Source organism: Mauremys mutica, chromosome 4 (genome assembly GCF_020497125.1).
Source record: "Mauremys mutica isolate MM-2020 ecotype Southern chromosome 4, ASM2049712v1, whole genome shotgun sequence".
NCBI classification, from domain to species: Eukaryota; Metazoa; Chordata; order Testudines; family Geoemydidae; genus Mauremys; species Mauremys mutica.
In genome coordinates, this window is record NC_059075.1 from 122,616,338 (window position 1) to 122,633,713 (window position 17,376).

The 17,376-nt window shown below is 52.0% G+C and overlaps 1 protein-coding gene across 1 annotated transcript in view; it reads right to left on the reverse strand.

Annotated features, from left to right (window-relative positions):
- Positions 1 to 7,567: 7,567 nt before the first annotated feature.
- Positions 7,568 to 17,376, reverse strand: part of SSH3 (slingshot protein phosphatase 3) — a 34,485-nt gene continuing 24,676 nt past the window's right edge. The window contains exons 12-14 of the mRNA XM_045015513.1: positions 13,742 to 13,942; positions 13,065 to 13,518; positions 7,568 to 12,014 (exon numbers count right to left, since the gene is read on the reverse strand). Of these exons, the coding sequence (XP_044871448.1) occupies positions 11,460 to 12,014; positions 13,065 to 13,518; positions 13,742 to 13,942 (1,210 nt within the window). The 3' untranslated portion in view covers positions 7,568 to 11,459. The remainder of the gene's footprint in view (positions 12,015 to 13,064; positions 13,519 to 13,741; positions 13,943 to 17,376) is intronic.

A 17,376-nucleotide genomic window follows, 5' to 3' on the forward strand; every position in this document is an offset into this window, starting at 1 on the left:
TTAAAAGTCCGGCTGGAGGCACAGTGGGGCAGGCAGGCTCCCTGCCTGATTCCGCATGGCTCCTGAGAAGCGGCCAACATGTCCCTCTGTCTCCTAGACTCTGCTGTCCCCGCTCTGAGCACTAGCTCTGCAGCTCCAATTGGCCAGGAACCATGGCCAATAGGAGCTGCGGGGGTGGCACCTGCAGGCAGGGGCATCACGCAGAGACTTCTGTCTGTGCCTCTGCCTAGGAGCTGGCAGGCCATGTTGCTGGTTCCTGGGAACCACCTGAGGTCAGCTCTTCATGGAGCCTGCACCCCCTTCTCCTCCTCCCCCCCCACCTCAACCCCCTGCCCCAGCCTGGAGCCCCCTCCCACACTCACCCCTCATTTCTGGCCCCATCCTGGAAGCTGCACCCCCAGCCAGAGCCCTTAGCCCCTTATACACCCCCAACCCCTTGCCCCAGCCCAGTGAAAATGAGCGAGTGAGGGTGAGGGAGACTGAGCGACGGGGTGGGGGATGGAGTGAGTGGCAGACAGGACCTTGGAGAAAGTGCGGGCCAGGGACGAGGTAGGGGGCAGGGCAAGGGTGTTCAGGTTTGTGCGATTAGAAAGTAGGCAACCTTAGTTGGAGCAGAGACCCGCTACCCTGCGGCTGGTGGAGCTGCCATTCTATCACCTCCATTTCCCACCCCTATTGCTATCCTCTGCACCCCCCTCAGCCTCCCTCCTGCCCCCCCACACCACCCTGCACTCCCTTCAGCCTCCTTCCTGCCCCCACAGTACTGTGCACCCCCTCAGCTTCCCTCCTGCCCCCTCACACTCCCTAAAGCTGCCTCCTGCTCCTCATCCCCCTTTGACAGCATCTTTGCAGCTCCTAATGGTCCCTGTGTCTTTTCTAGCCCCACTCCCCCACCAAAGAATGGCAGCCATTTTGCCTGTGGGCATGGCTTCAATCTCATTGACACTAGTGCAAGGTGGCAGCTGTCTTTATTAAGAGCCACCTCCCTTGCACATGCAATAGACTGTAGGGGAAATTGTGGCCATCTTGCTGGCTTCACCCCCTATTGACAGTAATAGGAGACAGCAGCCATTTTAAATTAGGGAAAACTTATGCCTTAGCCCCCTTTCAAGAGAGGTAAGAAAACACCCCAAATTGCCAGAATCATGACAAAATTGCAAGAGTGGACAATGCCATGGGCTGGAACAGGGGGTGCAGATAACACTGAGGCACATCACAACCACCCCCTGCTGTGTAAAGTGAGAACTGCTCAGCCATGCATCATAGAATCGCAGATTCATAGAATAATAGGGTTGGAAGAGACCTCAGGTGGTCATCTAGTCCAGGGGTGGCCAACCTAGGCCTGAGAAGGAGCCACAATTTACCAATGTACATTGCCAAAGAGCCACAGTAATACGTCAGCAGCCCCCGCATTGGCTCCCCTGCTCCCAGCGCCTCCAGCCACCAGCAGCCCTGCCGATCAGCACCTCCCCTTCCCTCCTCGCACTTCTCGATCAGCTGTTTTGTGGTGTGCAAGAGACTGGGGGAAGGAGGAGAAGCGAGGGCACTGCAGGCTGAGGGGAAGGGATAGAGTGGGGGCAGGGCCTGTGACAGATCCAGGGGTTGAGCAGTGAGCACGGTATATTAATTTCTCTTCAGAGGTTGGCCACTCCGATCTAGTCCAATCCCCTGCTCAAAGCAGGACCAACACCAACTAAATCATCCCAGCCAGGGTTTTGTCAAGCTGGACCTTAAAAACCTATAAGGATGGAGATTCCACCACCTCCCTAGGTAACTCATTCCAGTGCTTCACCACCCTCCTAGTGAAATAGTGTTCCCTACTATCCAACCTAGATCTCCCTTACTGACCATTGCTTCTTGTTCTGTCATCTGCCACCACTGAGAACAGCCAAGCACCATCCTCTTTGGAACCTCCCTTCAGGTAGTTGAAGGCTGCTATCAAATCCACCCTCACTCTTCTCTTCTGCAGACTAAATAACCCCAGCCCACTAATCATTTTTGTTGCCTTCCGCTGGACTCTCTCCAATTTGTCCACATTCCTTCTGTAGTGGGGGGACCAGAACTGGATGCAATACTCCAGGTGTGGCCTCACCAGTGCTGAATAGAGGGGAATAATCACTTCCCTCCATCTGCTGGCAATGCTCCTACTAATACAACCCAATATGCCATTGGCCTTCTTGGCAATGAGGGCACACTGCTGAGTCATATCCAGCTTCTCGTCCACTGTAATCTCTAGATCCTTTTCTGCAGAACTGCTGCTTAGCCAGTTGGTCCCTAGCCTGTAGCAGTGCATGGGATACTTCCTTCCTAAGTGCAGATTTCTTTTGGCCCACATAGGGCAAACCTCCCCGTGGCCAAGGAAGACTGGGACGTGAGGTCTCACCATGACACCCTCTGCTGGTGCTGGGCTGGGCATACAAGAGCAAGGGGGAATGTGCAGGTGGAGAAAGCTTTGTTAGATGTCCAATATTTTGGTTTAGACATGCCACCCCGATGCCTCATGGGAGTTGTAGGCTGGGCTTCCTTGTTGGACTACATCTCCCATGATGCACCTCATGATAAGGGTGTGACAAAGAATCCTGTAGCACCTTATAGACTAACAGACGTATTGGAGCATAAGCTTTCGTGGGTGAATACCCACTTCGTCAGACCCATGAAAGCTTATCCTCCAATACGTCTGTTAGTCTATAAGGTGCCACAGGCCTCTTTGTCGCTTTTTACAGATCCAGACTAACACGGCTACCCCTCTGATACATGATAAGGGAGGTGGCTCAACATGAAAGCCACAGTGCACCATGGGAAATGTAGTCCAGCTAGGGAATCCCGCCTGTACAGAGACATGAGGCATCCGACCTACAACTCCCATGAGGCATCACGGTGGCATTTCAGAATTGAAATATTTTGGGGCTTAGGTGCTCAGATTTGCCCTGAAAAATCCACAGTTCCTGCAGATACTTTTCACAAAAAATCATTAAAAATCCCAATTTTCCACCAAAGAACAATTATGATGGGAAATTTCCAATGTGGCCTAGCTCTATTATTTAAACCTTGGTTTGCTAAGGAACTCAGTGGGGTGGGGGTCGAACATGTGGCTTTCAGCATCAAAATCTTGGGCTTTATCCCTTTGAGTTCTTCATGTGTCAGTATAATAATACCTACATTTGTAATTTTCACTCTATGCATCTGAAGCAGTGGATTTTTTGCCCATGAAAGCTTATGCCCAAATAAATCTGTTAGTCTTTGAGGTGCCACCTGACTCCTTGTTGTTTTTGAGTTAAAGAGTTACTCTGCTATTAGTAACTGTGCCCAGCAGTTGTATAGTCTATTGAACCAGAACCATGATCACATTCACCAGGCCTGTTCAGGTTGACAACCCTCCAGGATTGTCTTGGAGTCTCCAGGAGTTAAAAATTAATCATTAATTAAAGATGTTCTGTGATGAAACCTCCAGAAATACAGCCACCCAAAACTGGCAACCCTACAAGGTCTGTGTATTCTTCTAATGGCTGTTCCAGTCACAGAGTGCTTCATCTCCAAAAGCAGCTAGTGTTGCGATGTGGCCACAGTACAAACAGCAACCCCTTCATTTAGAAAGCACAAGAGCTTCAAAACTAGGAAACTATCAAGCACCTGTTAAATCCTACAGGCACTTTCTGAGAGACAGAATTCTTACTAAGTGCATCGAAATGCATATTTCATCATGATAGCCTCAACTCTGACCCACATAGTACTGACAGGTTTCAGAGTAGCAGCCGTGTTAGTCTGTATCCGCAAAAAGAACAGGAGTACTAGTGGCATCTTAGAGACTAACAAATTTATTTAAGCATGAGCTTTTGTGAGCCAGCAATGCCCCTCTGCCATGTACATTGTCCAAACCGGACAGTCTCTACACACAAATCTGACATGAGGAATCATAACATTCAAAAACCAGTGGGCGAACACTTCAACCTCTCTAACCACTCAGTGACAGACTTGAAGGTGGCAATTTTGCAACAAAAAAACTTCAAAAACAGACTCCAAAGAGAGACTGCTGAACTTGAATTAATATGCAAATTAGACACAATTAACTCAGGCCTAATCAGAGACTGGGAATGGTTGGGTCATTACACTAATTGAATCTATTTCCCTATATTAAGTTCTCCTCACACCTTCTATGGGTCATCTTAATTATCACTTCAAAAGTTTTTTTTCTCTTGCTGATGATAGCTCATCTCAATTGATTAGACTCTTCCTGTTGGTATGCATACTTCCACCTTTTCATGTTCTCTGTATGTATAAATATCACCTGTCTGTGTGTTCCATTCTATGCATCCGAAGAAGTGAGCAAAAGCTCATGCTGAAATAAATTTGTTAGTCTCTAAGGTGCCACTAGTACTCCCATTCTTTTTTCATAGTACTGACAGTTGCTATGCAGCATTGCTATTTATTACTTGTACTAACATAGCAGCTAGGAGTCCTGCCAGTCAAGGACCAGGACCCTGTTGCACAAACACATAATTATCTCAGTTTTGGTATCTAAATCATAGAATCATAGAAGATTAGAGTTGGAAGAGACCTCAGGAGGTCATCTAGTCCAACTCCCTGCTCAAAGCAGGACCAACACCAGCTAAATCATCCCAGCCAGGGCTTTGTCAAGCTGGACCTTAAAAACCTATAAGGATGGAGATTCCATCACTTCCCTAGGTAACCCATTCCAGTGCTTTACCACCCTCCTAGTGACCTCCAACCTAGACCTCCCGCATTGCTTCTTGTTCTGTCATCTGCCACCACTGAGAACAGCCTAGCTCCATCCTCTTTGGAACCTCCCTTCAGATAGTTGAAGGCTGCTATCAAATCCCCCCTCACTCTTCTCTTCTGCAGACTAAATAAGCCCAATTCCCTCAGCCTCTCCTCATAAGTCATGTGCCCCAGCCCCCTAATCATTTTCATTGCCCTCTGCTGTGGACTCTCTCCAATTTGGCCACATCCTTTAGGGCCCCCCAAAACTGGACACAATACTCCAGATATGGCCTCACCAGTGCCAAATAGAAGGGAATAATCACTTCCCTCGATCTGCTGGCAACGCTCCTACTAATGAAGCCCAATATGCCGTTAGCCTTCTTGGCAACAAGGGCACACTGTTGACTCATATCCAGCATCCAGTCCACTCTAATCCCCAGGTCCTTTTCTGCAGAACTGCTGCTTAGCCAGTTGGTCCCCAGCCTGTAGCAGTGCATGGAATTCTTCCATCCTAAGTGCAGGACTCTGCATGTCTTGTTGAACCTCATCAGATTTCTTTTGGTCAAATCCTCCAATTTGTCTGGGTCACTCTGGACCCTATCCCTACCCTGTAGCATATCTACCTCTCCCCCCATCTTCGTTTCATTTGCGAACTTGCTGAGGGTGCAATCCATCCCATCATCCAGATCATTAATAAAGATGTTGAACAAAACCGCCATTTGATACCGGATGCCAACTAGATATCGAGCCATTGATCACTACCTGTTGATCCTGATGATAAAGCCAACTTTCTATCCACCTTATAGTACATTCATCCAATCCATACTTCTTTAACTTGCTGGCAAGCATACTGTCGGAGACTGTATCAAAAGCTTTGCTAAAGTCAAGACATATCACATCCACCGCTTTTCCCATAATCACAGAGCCAGTTATTTCATCATAGAAGGCAATCAGATTAGTCAGGCATGACTTGCTCTTGATGAATCCATGTTGACTGTTCCTGATCACCTTCCTCTCCTCCAAGTGCTTCAAAATGGCTTCCTTGAGGACCTGCTCCACGATTTTTTCAGGGATTGAGGTGAGGCTGACCCGTCTGTAGTTCCCCAGATTCTCCTTCTTCTCTTTTTTAAAGATGGGCACTATATTTGCCTTTTTCCAACAGTTCAGGACCTCCCCTGATCACCACAAGTTTTCAAAGATGATGGCCAATGGCGCTGCAAATGATATTGCTCAATGGGGGTAGACGATCAGTCATTAGGCTTATTAATTGTTGGTACAATACGCTCATTTGCTGTGTCCCAAGAATCATGTTTTACATATAGTTTTATAAGTATCAGAGGGGCAGCCGTGTTAGTCTGGATCTGTAAAAAGTGACAAAGAGTCCTGTGGCACCTTATAGACTAGCAGACGTATTGGAGCATAAGCTTTCGTGGGTGAATACCCACTTCGTCAGATGCATGTAGTGGAAATTTCCAGAGGCAGGTATACATTTCTAGGCTGATTCTTGCCTGCATATTTATACCTGCCTCTGGAAATTTCCACTACATGCATCCGACGAAGTGGGTATTCACCCACGAAAGCTCATGCTCCAATACGTCTGCTAGTCTATAAGGTGCCACAGGACTCTTTGTTGCTTTATATAGTTTTATAAGAAAATCTGATTTCTATCAATTTATGGTAAAAATATTGTACATAAGTGGGTGCATATCTGAGAATGGCCAATCAGTGTAATTAATCTGTCCCTCTGTTATAACTGATTCATTCATTAATTCAGAGAAGTCCCTATGAACCTGTGTAATGCAGGTCAGACTATATAATCACAAGGTTCCCTTCTGGCTTTAGCATCTATCATTCACCTATATTTCATTTGCAGGTGACCTGTGATTTATATTTTGAGGTTATTAATGAAACTAACATATATTTAGGCTTAGATGGGTTAAATTTTTATCAGTAAATGTCAATTTCACCATGCACACAAAAAAAGACAAAAACTATTTCCATTGATAATCATGAAAATTCAGAGACAGGCCACGTAAGAAAAATGTTGCTTTTAATGTTGCTATCCTTAGAGTTTGATCTAAGGATATTTAGTGTATATATTTTGACATGTGATGTTGACAATTTTTGTTTTCATAGAATCATAGAAATGTAGGGCTGGAAGGGACCTCAAGAGGTCATCAAGTCCAGCCCCCAGCGTTGAGGCAGGACCAAGTGTACCTAGACCATCCCTGACAGGTGTTTGTCCAACCTGTTCTTAAACACCTCCAATGATGGGAATTCCACAACCTCACTTGGAAGCCTAGTCCAGAGCTGAATTACCTTTGTAGTTAGAAAGACAAGGTGGGTGAGGTAATATCTTTTATTGGACCAACTCCTGTTGGTGAAAAAGACAAACTTTCGTGCTACTCAGAGGGTCACAGCTAAATACAAGGTGAGACAGATTGTTTAGCATAAGTACTTACCACATATTATAAGAGACCATTCTCGATGAAGTGGCCTGTTAACACCCCTCCAGTCACAGGAGAAAAAGCGGGGGGAGGTAAGGGTAGTGGATTGCAGATTTTTGGACTAAACCATAAATCCAGAGTCTTTATTAAATCCATTATTTTTAGCATCTAGCAAAGTTGTGAATTTAAGCTCCTGGGACCAACCCAACTACAACAACACAGCAAACAACATGTAGTCAAAAACTTTTCCCTACTATCTAACCTAAATCTTCCTTGTATATAAAACTTTAACATGTTTGACCTGACCCCCCCCATTATTGTCTGACCCCCCCAATTATTTCCCACCACTAAAAAAATTTAAATAGATATAAATAATTAAAAAATGCTTAAAACCCCTAATTTTATACAACTGTGAAAATTTAAATGAATTAAAAATAGAAAAAATGCTTAAAATCAACATTGTAATTATCCATCAAAATTATAAAATAATACAAACCGAAGGCTGGCCAAGCCTATCTATATTTAATAATACCTGATGCACTAGATATTAAGATTGTGCTGAAAAATGCACTACTTCATGCTTACTGAGACTGATGATGTTGAGTGCATGGGTAGCATCAGAGTGAGGTGTGGCTTTAACCATTAATTGCATTGCTTTTAAATATTGGCAAATGAAAAGAGAAGGAAGTAGATTGGTGACACTTAGCAAGAATCATAACTGGTTTTTGAAACCAAGTGTTTTGTTTTGGGCATTTCCCAGGTATGTGTGGGGGGTGGAGTTTTTTTGAAAAACATCTTTTGTGTTGGTAAATAAGACACATTTTTTTTAAAATGAAATCAATGGAAAGGGTGAGTCACTAGATTATTAAAACAAAGAAGTGAGCAGTGCTGGCATTTCTTATAATAAGCCCTGCGACATTGTATGTGTCTGACATGCTAAAAATATTCACTGTTGTATTACTACAGAGCCTAGTTGCTCCAGGCATGGCCCAAGACCCCACAGTGCTGTATGCACACATAGAGATGGCCCCTGCCACACAGAGCTTACACACTAAGTAGACAAGACATGGAGGCATAGAGGAGGGAAGTGATTTGCCCAAGCTCACTTACCAAGGCAGAGGCAGGAATAAAAACCCAGGTCTTTTCAGCCCGTCTGATGATCTGTTCTCAAAGAAGGCGCAGATACCCCGGTGAGGGGCAGCAGTATGCAACCCAAAGCTAGAGCGCCTACCCCCTGCCTCTCTGTGCCTTGATTATCCCAGCTGGCAAACATGGCTGCTAGTAATGCCTTGCACGTGATGGGCCTGTTCCCATCTGTCGGTGGGGCTGCACTCTGGAAAGGCGCAGTCAGCTGGCCAGCCTGGCTTTTCCAGCTGCTACGCTCCGGTGCCGAGACAGAAGCAGCTGAGGCAGCTTCCCTGAATGCAGGAGGCACAAGGCAGGGGCAGCGATCCGTGCCTGACTCTACTTCCCCAAAGGTATTTAGGTGCCTCCTCACTCCCAACTGGGAAAATTCAATTTTCTGTTGAAAACCAGGCTTGGCAGAAAACTCCCAGCCAGCTGCAGAAACCCAAGCCAGACAGCTGGTGTCCCTGAGGGAGGCAGCTGCCTGCATCAGCCAGCCTGCCCAGGCCAAGGGGAAAGCCAATGGTGCCCGGCTTCCTGCTGGGACAGAGTGAGGATTTCCTGCAGTGACTTTATGAATGGGTTGCCTGACAGTGACTGGGGTGGAGCAGGAGCCACGAGGGGTTCATGTCACGTAACCAGGCCAGGCTAGAATGCAGGGTCGTTAAGGCCTGGCTGAAAGTGACCCCTATCCACGGAGGGTCTAGAAAGACAACGGGGACCCCCAGGGCTGCACGACTGCCATCTAGCAATGGAGAAGACGTGAACTCAGCATGGCTCTGCAGGGCAACGGCACTGGGACCCGCTGACCTGTTGGAGACTCAGCAGCTCTCATGTGGGCCTCACAAACACACAGAGGGAGAGAGCTAACCATGGATTCCACAGCAGGCAGGCTGGGTGGAGCACCAGCTTGGCCAGGATGGATGATGTCTTAACCTTTGGCCCTCTGTTTCTCTCCTCAGGACTCCCTGCACCATGTGCCAGCAGGCTAATGAACCCTGCTCTGGTTGGAAAAGGCAGCCTGGTATCCCTGCAGACACTGGCTATGGTGCCTAGGGCCCTGGAGAGGGTGAATATCTCTGACCAGACGTCTGGCTCAGTTGGACTCGCGGGGCACAGCTCAGGCTCAAAGCAGGAGGGCTGGAGTCCAGCGGCTCCGTCTCGGGGGCATTGAGGCCGTGTGGCCAGCCCTGGAGGAACAGTGAGCCCCCTCAGGGGACTGGCACACTGAAGGGGGTCCTCTGGGACAGTTTAAAAGCTGGGGTATAGTACAGAACTTATAGATCCACTCCTGCCCAGTGACTCTGATTTCAGCCCAATTCATTGCCCTGTGGAACGTTTCTGTGCTGAGTCATAGCCTGGGAGACACCAGAGGGTTTGCGGGGGCAGGGGCAGGGACACAAATCACCTCGTGCTCCCATTTCTGATAATGAGACTGGCCTGAATGGCAGAGGGGTGAGCTATTAGGGCCAGACGCTCCAGTGATGGACACGGAGCCTGGTGGTGGATGGGAGAGGCATCAGGGGATTGAGACTGGACTGATAGACAGGGGATGTTCAAACCTCCTCAGGCCATGACTCAGCTCATCCATTCCTGTGCCTGGGACAGGGCTTTAAGCCACCTTTGTGCTCCCTCTGTCGGTGGCCAGGTGGCCTTGGGGCTGCTCTAAGTTACGCTCTGCTCCCTGTAGGAAGCAGAGCTCAGCTGAGGTGCTGTGCACTCTGGCCACACCCCCTGGGCTGTGGGGCTAAGCAGACACTGATTCCAACCAGGGAGGGCCAGTTCTCAGTGGGGCAAGCATAATTCATTAATGCACCCAGCTCCCACCATGGCATTGCTCACCCAGCAATAGTGCTGCCCCACAGAGACCTCAACAGACAGAACCTCCCTGGGCCAAACTGCTCTTTCCTCGCCCCGAAGCAAGATCTGGGCTGTGTTCATACCCCGGGCCCACTGATGCGGGTGGAAACTTGCCGCAAGCTGGCAGAGATCTCCCTGACAAAGACCAAGGAGGCGTTAGCCATTGTGCTTCCATTGTGGGGCAGAGGGAAGGATGTGGGGCTGCACTGGGAAGTGTCCCCTTCATGCTGCATTTCCTGGGTTTGAGCCGATTCAGTCTGGAGCAGGATAGGGCTAATGGTCAGAGCACATGAGTCAGGAGCCTTTGTTCTCACCCCAGCCACGTCAGGTGGGCAAGGCTTTCCAGCCCTCAGTTTCCCTCTTTGGAGCCAGCACCCATGTGTGTAAATTGCTTTAAGTTCAATCTGAGGAGGAGTCCAAGAGCCCCTGTCCCCCGGAGGTAGGGTGGGAATCAACTGGCAGGGACAGGGGAACCACCAGTGCCCCTGATCTGTGGGGCATCAGGGATCATGGAACACAGAGCTGTTGAGCCAGCACCTTTCCCTAGTTCTCCCCTGGGTGGCTGGGGACCCCACCTCACAGGGCTTTAGCCTGGGTGACTGCTCCTTGCTTCCTGTCCCATCCTTAGGCAGTAGGGGGCACAGGAGCCCGTGTCCCCCATGGGCAGGGGGACCCCAGGGAAGGGAGCCCAGAGCCAACTGCAAAGTGAATTAACTCTTTATTTACAGGCAGAGTGAGGCTGGCACAGAGAGATATGGCATGGTGTCTATGTGTGCAGTGCTGGGGAAGGGGAGGAGGGGTTCACCCCCTCTCTCCTCAGTCACAGTGATGGGGTTGGCATCCTTTGATGCAACTGACTAAAGCAGTGCTCAATGGCACAAAAGCAAAGGGCTAGTGGGGAGGGACAACAGATGGCATCATGCCCCCCTATCCTCCCCGAGTAACACCTGCTCAGCTGCAGGGCAGGAGCCTCAAGGCAGCATCGGGCTGTGCAGTGAGGGGCAGACAGAGCAATCCCCACGGGAGCATGTTCCAGCCTTCCTCCAGATCTGCAGGGGGAGAGGGGGAGATGCATACTTGGGGAAGGGACTTTTCCCACCATAGAGTCCATCCCTTCCATTGGCCCCACCCCCAGCAGCACTCAGGCCCCGCCCCCCAAAGGTGATCTGCACTGATGCCCCCAGTATCAAATGCCCTGCCCCCAGACATTGGCACAGGGCAGCTGCTGGGCCCCAGCACCATCCATTGCAGTATCCTGAGCTATGGGGGCAGAGCCACAGTCAGAGGCGGGGCTACGGGGGTGGAGTCTCACCCCGAGCCTGGCTCTAGGTCCACGCTGGCCTGCCGCACCATCCTCCTGGGTCGTGATGGGGGGAGGGTGCATCCTCCAGGCTGGGGCTCCTGTGGTGGGGGTGGGGGGCTAGCAGGCTCCTCCCTGGGGGGTCTTTCCTGGCCAGCTGCCTCCAGCCGCTCCTCGAACTCTCTGGTGCGGCTGAGCACCAGGGCAGCATCCATGAGCTGGGCCACGGAGTAGCGGTGCTCCATGGCACGAGCCCGGCGTTGAGACGGGGCCCTGGGGCTGGGGCCCTCCACGTGCTTCACAGCCTTGTGCACCTTGCCCGGCGCCGGGTGGTAGGAGATTTGCTTGCACGGCTGGGCATGGCTTCGGGGGACCTGGCGGCTGCGCTGCTGGCCCCGTCGTTTGCCTGTCTTGTCTGTTGGGACCCGCAGTGGGTGCTGCTCGGCCTTGGAGTCTGGCACTGCTGCCCCCGGCTCCTCCTGGTCCTGTGGGGGTGATGGTGAGGCTGCAGGTTCCGGGGGGGGGCACTCCACAGGTGACTCGCGCCCTGAGGCAGCAAACACCTGCAGGAAAGAGAAGAGGAGGTGATCAGAGAACAGGCTTGCTCAGGGCAATGATAGACTCAGGCTCTCTCTCTGCTGGGGACCCAATCCCTCCCCTCCTGCACCGCATGTGGGCCCCACCTCCAGCTGCATACAGGGCTGTCCTTACCCATACGCAAAGTACGCAGCTGCGTAGGGCACCAGGAAATTTGGGGCATAAAATTTCCTGGTGCCCTGCGCAGCTGCCTGCTGCCCCAGCCCCACCTCTTCTCAACCCTGCTCCACCTCAGCCCTGCCCCCTCCCCTCAGGACTGCAGAAGCAGTCGGGCTCCCTGCACTCACCGGTAAGTAGAGCGATCCAGCCCCAGCCACACCACTGGGGAGTGCTGGGGGGTGGTTCCCCCTGACCATAGGCACTGATTCCGTGGGTGCTCCGGGGCTGGAGTGCCCATGGAAAAAAATTGGTGGGTGCTCAGCACCCACCGGCAGCTCCCTGTGGCCCTGCCCCTCTGCTCCAACTCACCTCCGCGAGCCTGCCACCGCTTCCTGCTTCTCCTCCCTCCCAGTGCTTGCTCCACGACACAGCTGATTCACGGGGCAGGGAGGGAAGGAGGAGGAGGGGGATCACAGTGCGCTGGAGGAAGAGGCGGAGTTGGGGCGGGGATTTGGGGAAGGGATCCAATAGGGACAGGGAGGGGGCGGAGTTAGGGCAGGGACTTTGGGGATGTGGTTGGGATGGGGCAGGGATGGGTTGGAGTTGGGGCAGGGAAAGGGGCGGGGGGGGGGGCACGGGCACCTACCAGCGCCAAGAAAGTTGACACCTATGCCCCTGACTCCTTATCCTGGGAACCAGGGGAGCAGAGCAGGCTGGGCTGGGTCACTCCACTTCCTGCAGGAAGTGGCCAGCTCCCTCCCTCATGGGACTGGGGCGGGGCCTCACACAGCACCCCCACATAGAGCACCAAAATAGCTTGGAACGGCCCTGGCTGCATAACACCTTCCCACACCCCTGTATCCCACCAGCTGGGGCTTCCTCCCTCCCCCATGATGCCCCCTGGCTGTGCCACTTACCTCCCCCTCGGCAGCACCCCCCAGCGGGGTAGTGGCATCAGGGCTGTCCATCTCGCTGATGCTCCTCATCACGGCATAGAGGTTGATGCGCCGGTCGCGCGGTGTCCTGGGTGTCTCTGGCACCTGCAGCACGGCCAGGTGCCCCCGGACCTCCTCAGCCCCTGAGTCGTCTGAGCCCCCCGGCTCCTCTGCCTCCTGCACCCAGATCTGGGGCCCTTTGCCCCTTGCTGGGTCCTGGGCTGGCTCCTCGGGGGGCTCCCGCAGGGGCCGGAAACAATACTGGGGCGTCGTGACTGGCTCCTCCTCCTGCCGCCCTGGCTCCTCCTCTGAACTCAGTATCTCCTGGCACAGGCCCCCCTCACTTTCCGATTGGTCACTGCCAGTGTCGCTCCCGTTCACCGTGTCCTCCCATTGGCTGTCTCCTGCCTTCTGCTCCCACAGGCTGCTGTGCCGGCTGTGCAGAGACACACTGAGCTGAACATGAGGCACTGGGGTTGTCACAACAACCCCTGCTGGGGAAGGTGGGGCTGGGCAATGCAGGCTCCTCCCCCACCTGGATGTCACAGTGCCCTGTGCTGGGAAAGGCTGGGCAGTCTCCTCCCCCTCCCTGATGTCACAAAACCCCTGCTGGGGGGCAAAGCTAGGCAGTGAAAGCTTCTCCCCCTCCTTGCAGTTACCTGGCGTCCAAGATGCCCTGGTAGAACTCCAGCTGCCTCATGAAGCTGGGGTTGGGGTGCACGATGGGGCGCCGCTCCTGCACGTGCCGATAGGCCCGCTCCAGCTCCCAGCCGTACTCCTTCATGGCATAGGCAATCACCGTGGAGGCCGAGCGGCTTACGCCCATCTTGCAGTGCACCAGCACCCGCGAGTTCTGGGCCCTGCTGGGGGATACGGGCTGGTGAGGCAGGCACAAGGGGCTCAATGCACCTTCTTCACCTCCCCTTCCCCAGCTGTCTGCAGACAACTCCAGAAGGGCGCTCACAGCAGCGAGCCCAAGATCACAGCACAGGCTAGCGCAAGCGACAACAGAGGCTGTGGTATAATCCAGGAAAGCTAAGTACCGGCCAAGATTCACCTACAGAGCAGCTGCTTTACCTTGGAAGTGGATAAATCCATTAGTAGTATCACTCGGACGTGTGAGTGCTGGGGAGAATTTGTCTCCTGGTGTGGAAGACTGCCCAAAAGCACATCCCTGGGGGACTGCGACCTGGAGACCCTTTGGTGCCAACTGGCAGAGGGCATAATGGGCACAGGGTTTTACAGGTATCCCCTGGGTTTAACATCTACATAATAGTGCACCGAACGGAAGCACGTGAGGCTTCTACCAACAGCCAGTAATGTGCTGGTTGCCCTAATCACGGTGAGATGTGTGGATGTATCTACTGAACACTGCATTCTTAAGGCAGAATCATAGAATATTAGGGCTGGAAGAGACCTCAGGAGGTCCAATCACCTGCACAAAGCAGGACCAACACCAGCTAAATCATCCCAGCCAGGGCTTTGTCAAGCCGGGCCCTAAAAATCTCTAAGGATGGAGATTCCACCACCTCCCTAGGTAACCCATTTCAGTGCTTCACCACCCTCCTAGTGAAATAGTGTTTTCTAATATCCAACCTAGACCTCCCCCACTGCAACTCGAGACCATTGCTTCTTGTTCTGTCAGGTATGTAAGTTATGAAGGGAAGGAACAGGTTCTGTTCAGGCAGGAACAGCAAATGCTTCTCTCTCCCTGGCTGACCATTGTGTCGTGTGTGGCTTCCAATATAAATCAATCTGCATACAGAGCCACCAGCCACTCAAGACCATGAGGGCGACAAGAGCTCACAATGTCTACAGGAAGGAACACCCGGCAGGAGGGCGGCCAGGTTCTGACTAAGATCAACGAATTAGTCTAGTATATGGGGAGAATGCAGAGAGACATCTATATTCCTTCACCTAGGGGACAAGCTGTGAGACAGCTTGTCTTATGGAGGGCGACAGCTGGCCTGGTTAATAGCTGAGAGAATGACTCTGGGTGAGCTAAGCCTCTTTGAGACAGGACAGTGTAAGTTCTAGAAGGCGGGTTATAATTTTGTTTAGAGGTAACCAGCTGCTTCCAGAGCTTCTAAGTACTTGCTGTTATTTCAGTCTCTTTTCTTTGATAAATAACCTTATCCTTGTTTTCCCTATAAATGTATCACAATGCAGTGAGCTGAGATGTAAGTGGGAAGCTGAGGGGCATGGTCCCAAACGAACAATGGAGTGGTACATACTGCGAGTGTCCAGTGGAGCAGGGGCTGGATGCTCCAGGGGGACACTCGGGGGTTGGAGCGTGCCTGTCGCTCATTTGCAGAGGGATAGTGGTGTCGGCGCAGGCTGAGAGGGGGGCGATTGTGTTGCCGGTGGAGTCAGGAAGCTGATCTCTGGCAGGCACAGACAAGGCTCTTTCATGCTAAGGACAGGCAGTAGTTAGGTGCTGCACAATCCTGGGTACCGCCGGGAAGCGTCCCGGGGACATCGGACACTATCTGTACCGGGGCTTCAGAACAGACAAACCAGCAATATAGGAGATATTCAGACCTGTTTGACCTGGATCCCTATGGCAACAAACTTTGCCCTGACAGCAAAAAAGCACGGGCCACCATTCGCGAGCTGACCCCCATGGACTACAACCAAAGTGCACTGCCGCAGTCACACGGCGACACATTGCAACCCATAAACCCGCCCACGCAGCCACGTGCCGAACAGAACAAGTCAAGCAGGAGACAGCAAAGTCTGCAATGAGCAGCTCTGACACCAGGAGCTGACACGGCCACAAAAACGCTGGATTCTGGGAGATCGAATGAACTCTTAGCCCTGTCTCGCTGCGCCACCCCTTCTTCCTGAGCCTCCGTTCTTGCACTACCTCTTCCCCCCAAGACCCCATCCCCTATCGTTCACCCTTATAGCTGGTAAAAACTGATGGGGCCATGGCTCCCTTGCCCCCTGTTTTCCAGCACACCTGCTTCAGGGAGGGAGCACATAAGTGCCTGCTTGACTTCTTTAATTCCTGCATGGACGTACCCAGGCTGTGGAGACAGGCCCAAGTGGTTGCACTACTCAAACCACATAAAGACCTTAAACTCTGTAACATTACCATTCAATAGCCTTATTCTGCTTACCCTACAACAGGGGTGGGCAAACTATGGCCCACGGACTGAATCCAGCCCGCCAGCCGTTTTAAGCCAGCCCTCGAGCTCCTGCTGGGGAGCGGGGTCTGGGGCTTGCCCCGTTCTGGCTGAGGAGCAGGGTTGGGGGCTGCTCCATGCGGATCCTGGAAGCAGCGGCATGGGCCCCCTCCAGTGCTCCAATGGGAGCTGCAGGAGTGATTCCTGCGGATGGGGCAACATGCAGAACTGCCTGGCCGCACCTCTGTGTAGGAGCCAGAGATAGGACATGCCGCTGCTTCCGGGAGCCACTTGAGGTAAGCACTGCCCGGAGCCTGCACTCCTGCCTTTCCCCACGCCCCAATCCCCTGCCCGGATCCCTCTCCCACCCTCCGATCCCCTGGGTCCCAGCCCAGAGCACCCTCCTGCACCCCAAACCTTTCATCCCCAGAGCCCGCACCCCCAGCCAGAGTCCTCACCCCCCCAGCACCCCACTCCCCTGCACCCTGAACTCCTCATTTCTGGCCCCACCCCTATGCCCACACCCCCAACCAGAGCCCTCACATCCTCCCACACCCCAACCCCAATTTTGTGAGCATTCATGGCTCGCCATACAATTTCTATTCCCAGATGTGGCCTTCAGGCCAAAAAATTTGCCCACTCCCGCCCTACAAGCTATATGAACAGAGGCTAGCAGATGGAATAGCGACAGCAGTAGAAGGCCAGTTGACTAATGACAATGCCCAGGACCTCCCTGCCTGTGGCCAAGTTGTAAACCTAACTCAATACATCGAAGATGGCTTTGAAGCCTGTAAAATTACAGAAGTTGTGCTGTTGACCTGTCCGTTGCTTATAACCCTGTGAACTATCATGTGCTTCTACTGAAGTTGCAAGGCGGCCCAAGTCATCTCCCTGCTCAAAAAATGACCTTTTTTGTCGTGATGGATGGTCAGAAAAGTCGATGTCGTACTAAATGGAACGGCTTGCCCCAAGGTTTCGTGGCATCACCCTTTCTGGTTTATGTCTACACAAATGACCAACTTGAATTCCTGATGTGTGAAGTTTCATTTAGGCAGATGATCTTTGCGTCACTACCCAATTGGAAAGATTGGAGGACATTCTAACTGGCTCTTTGAGTGTACTTGGAGAATACTATCACGCATGGATCCTGAATGCCAGCCCTAGCA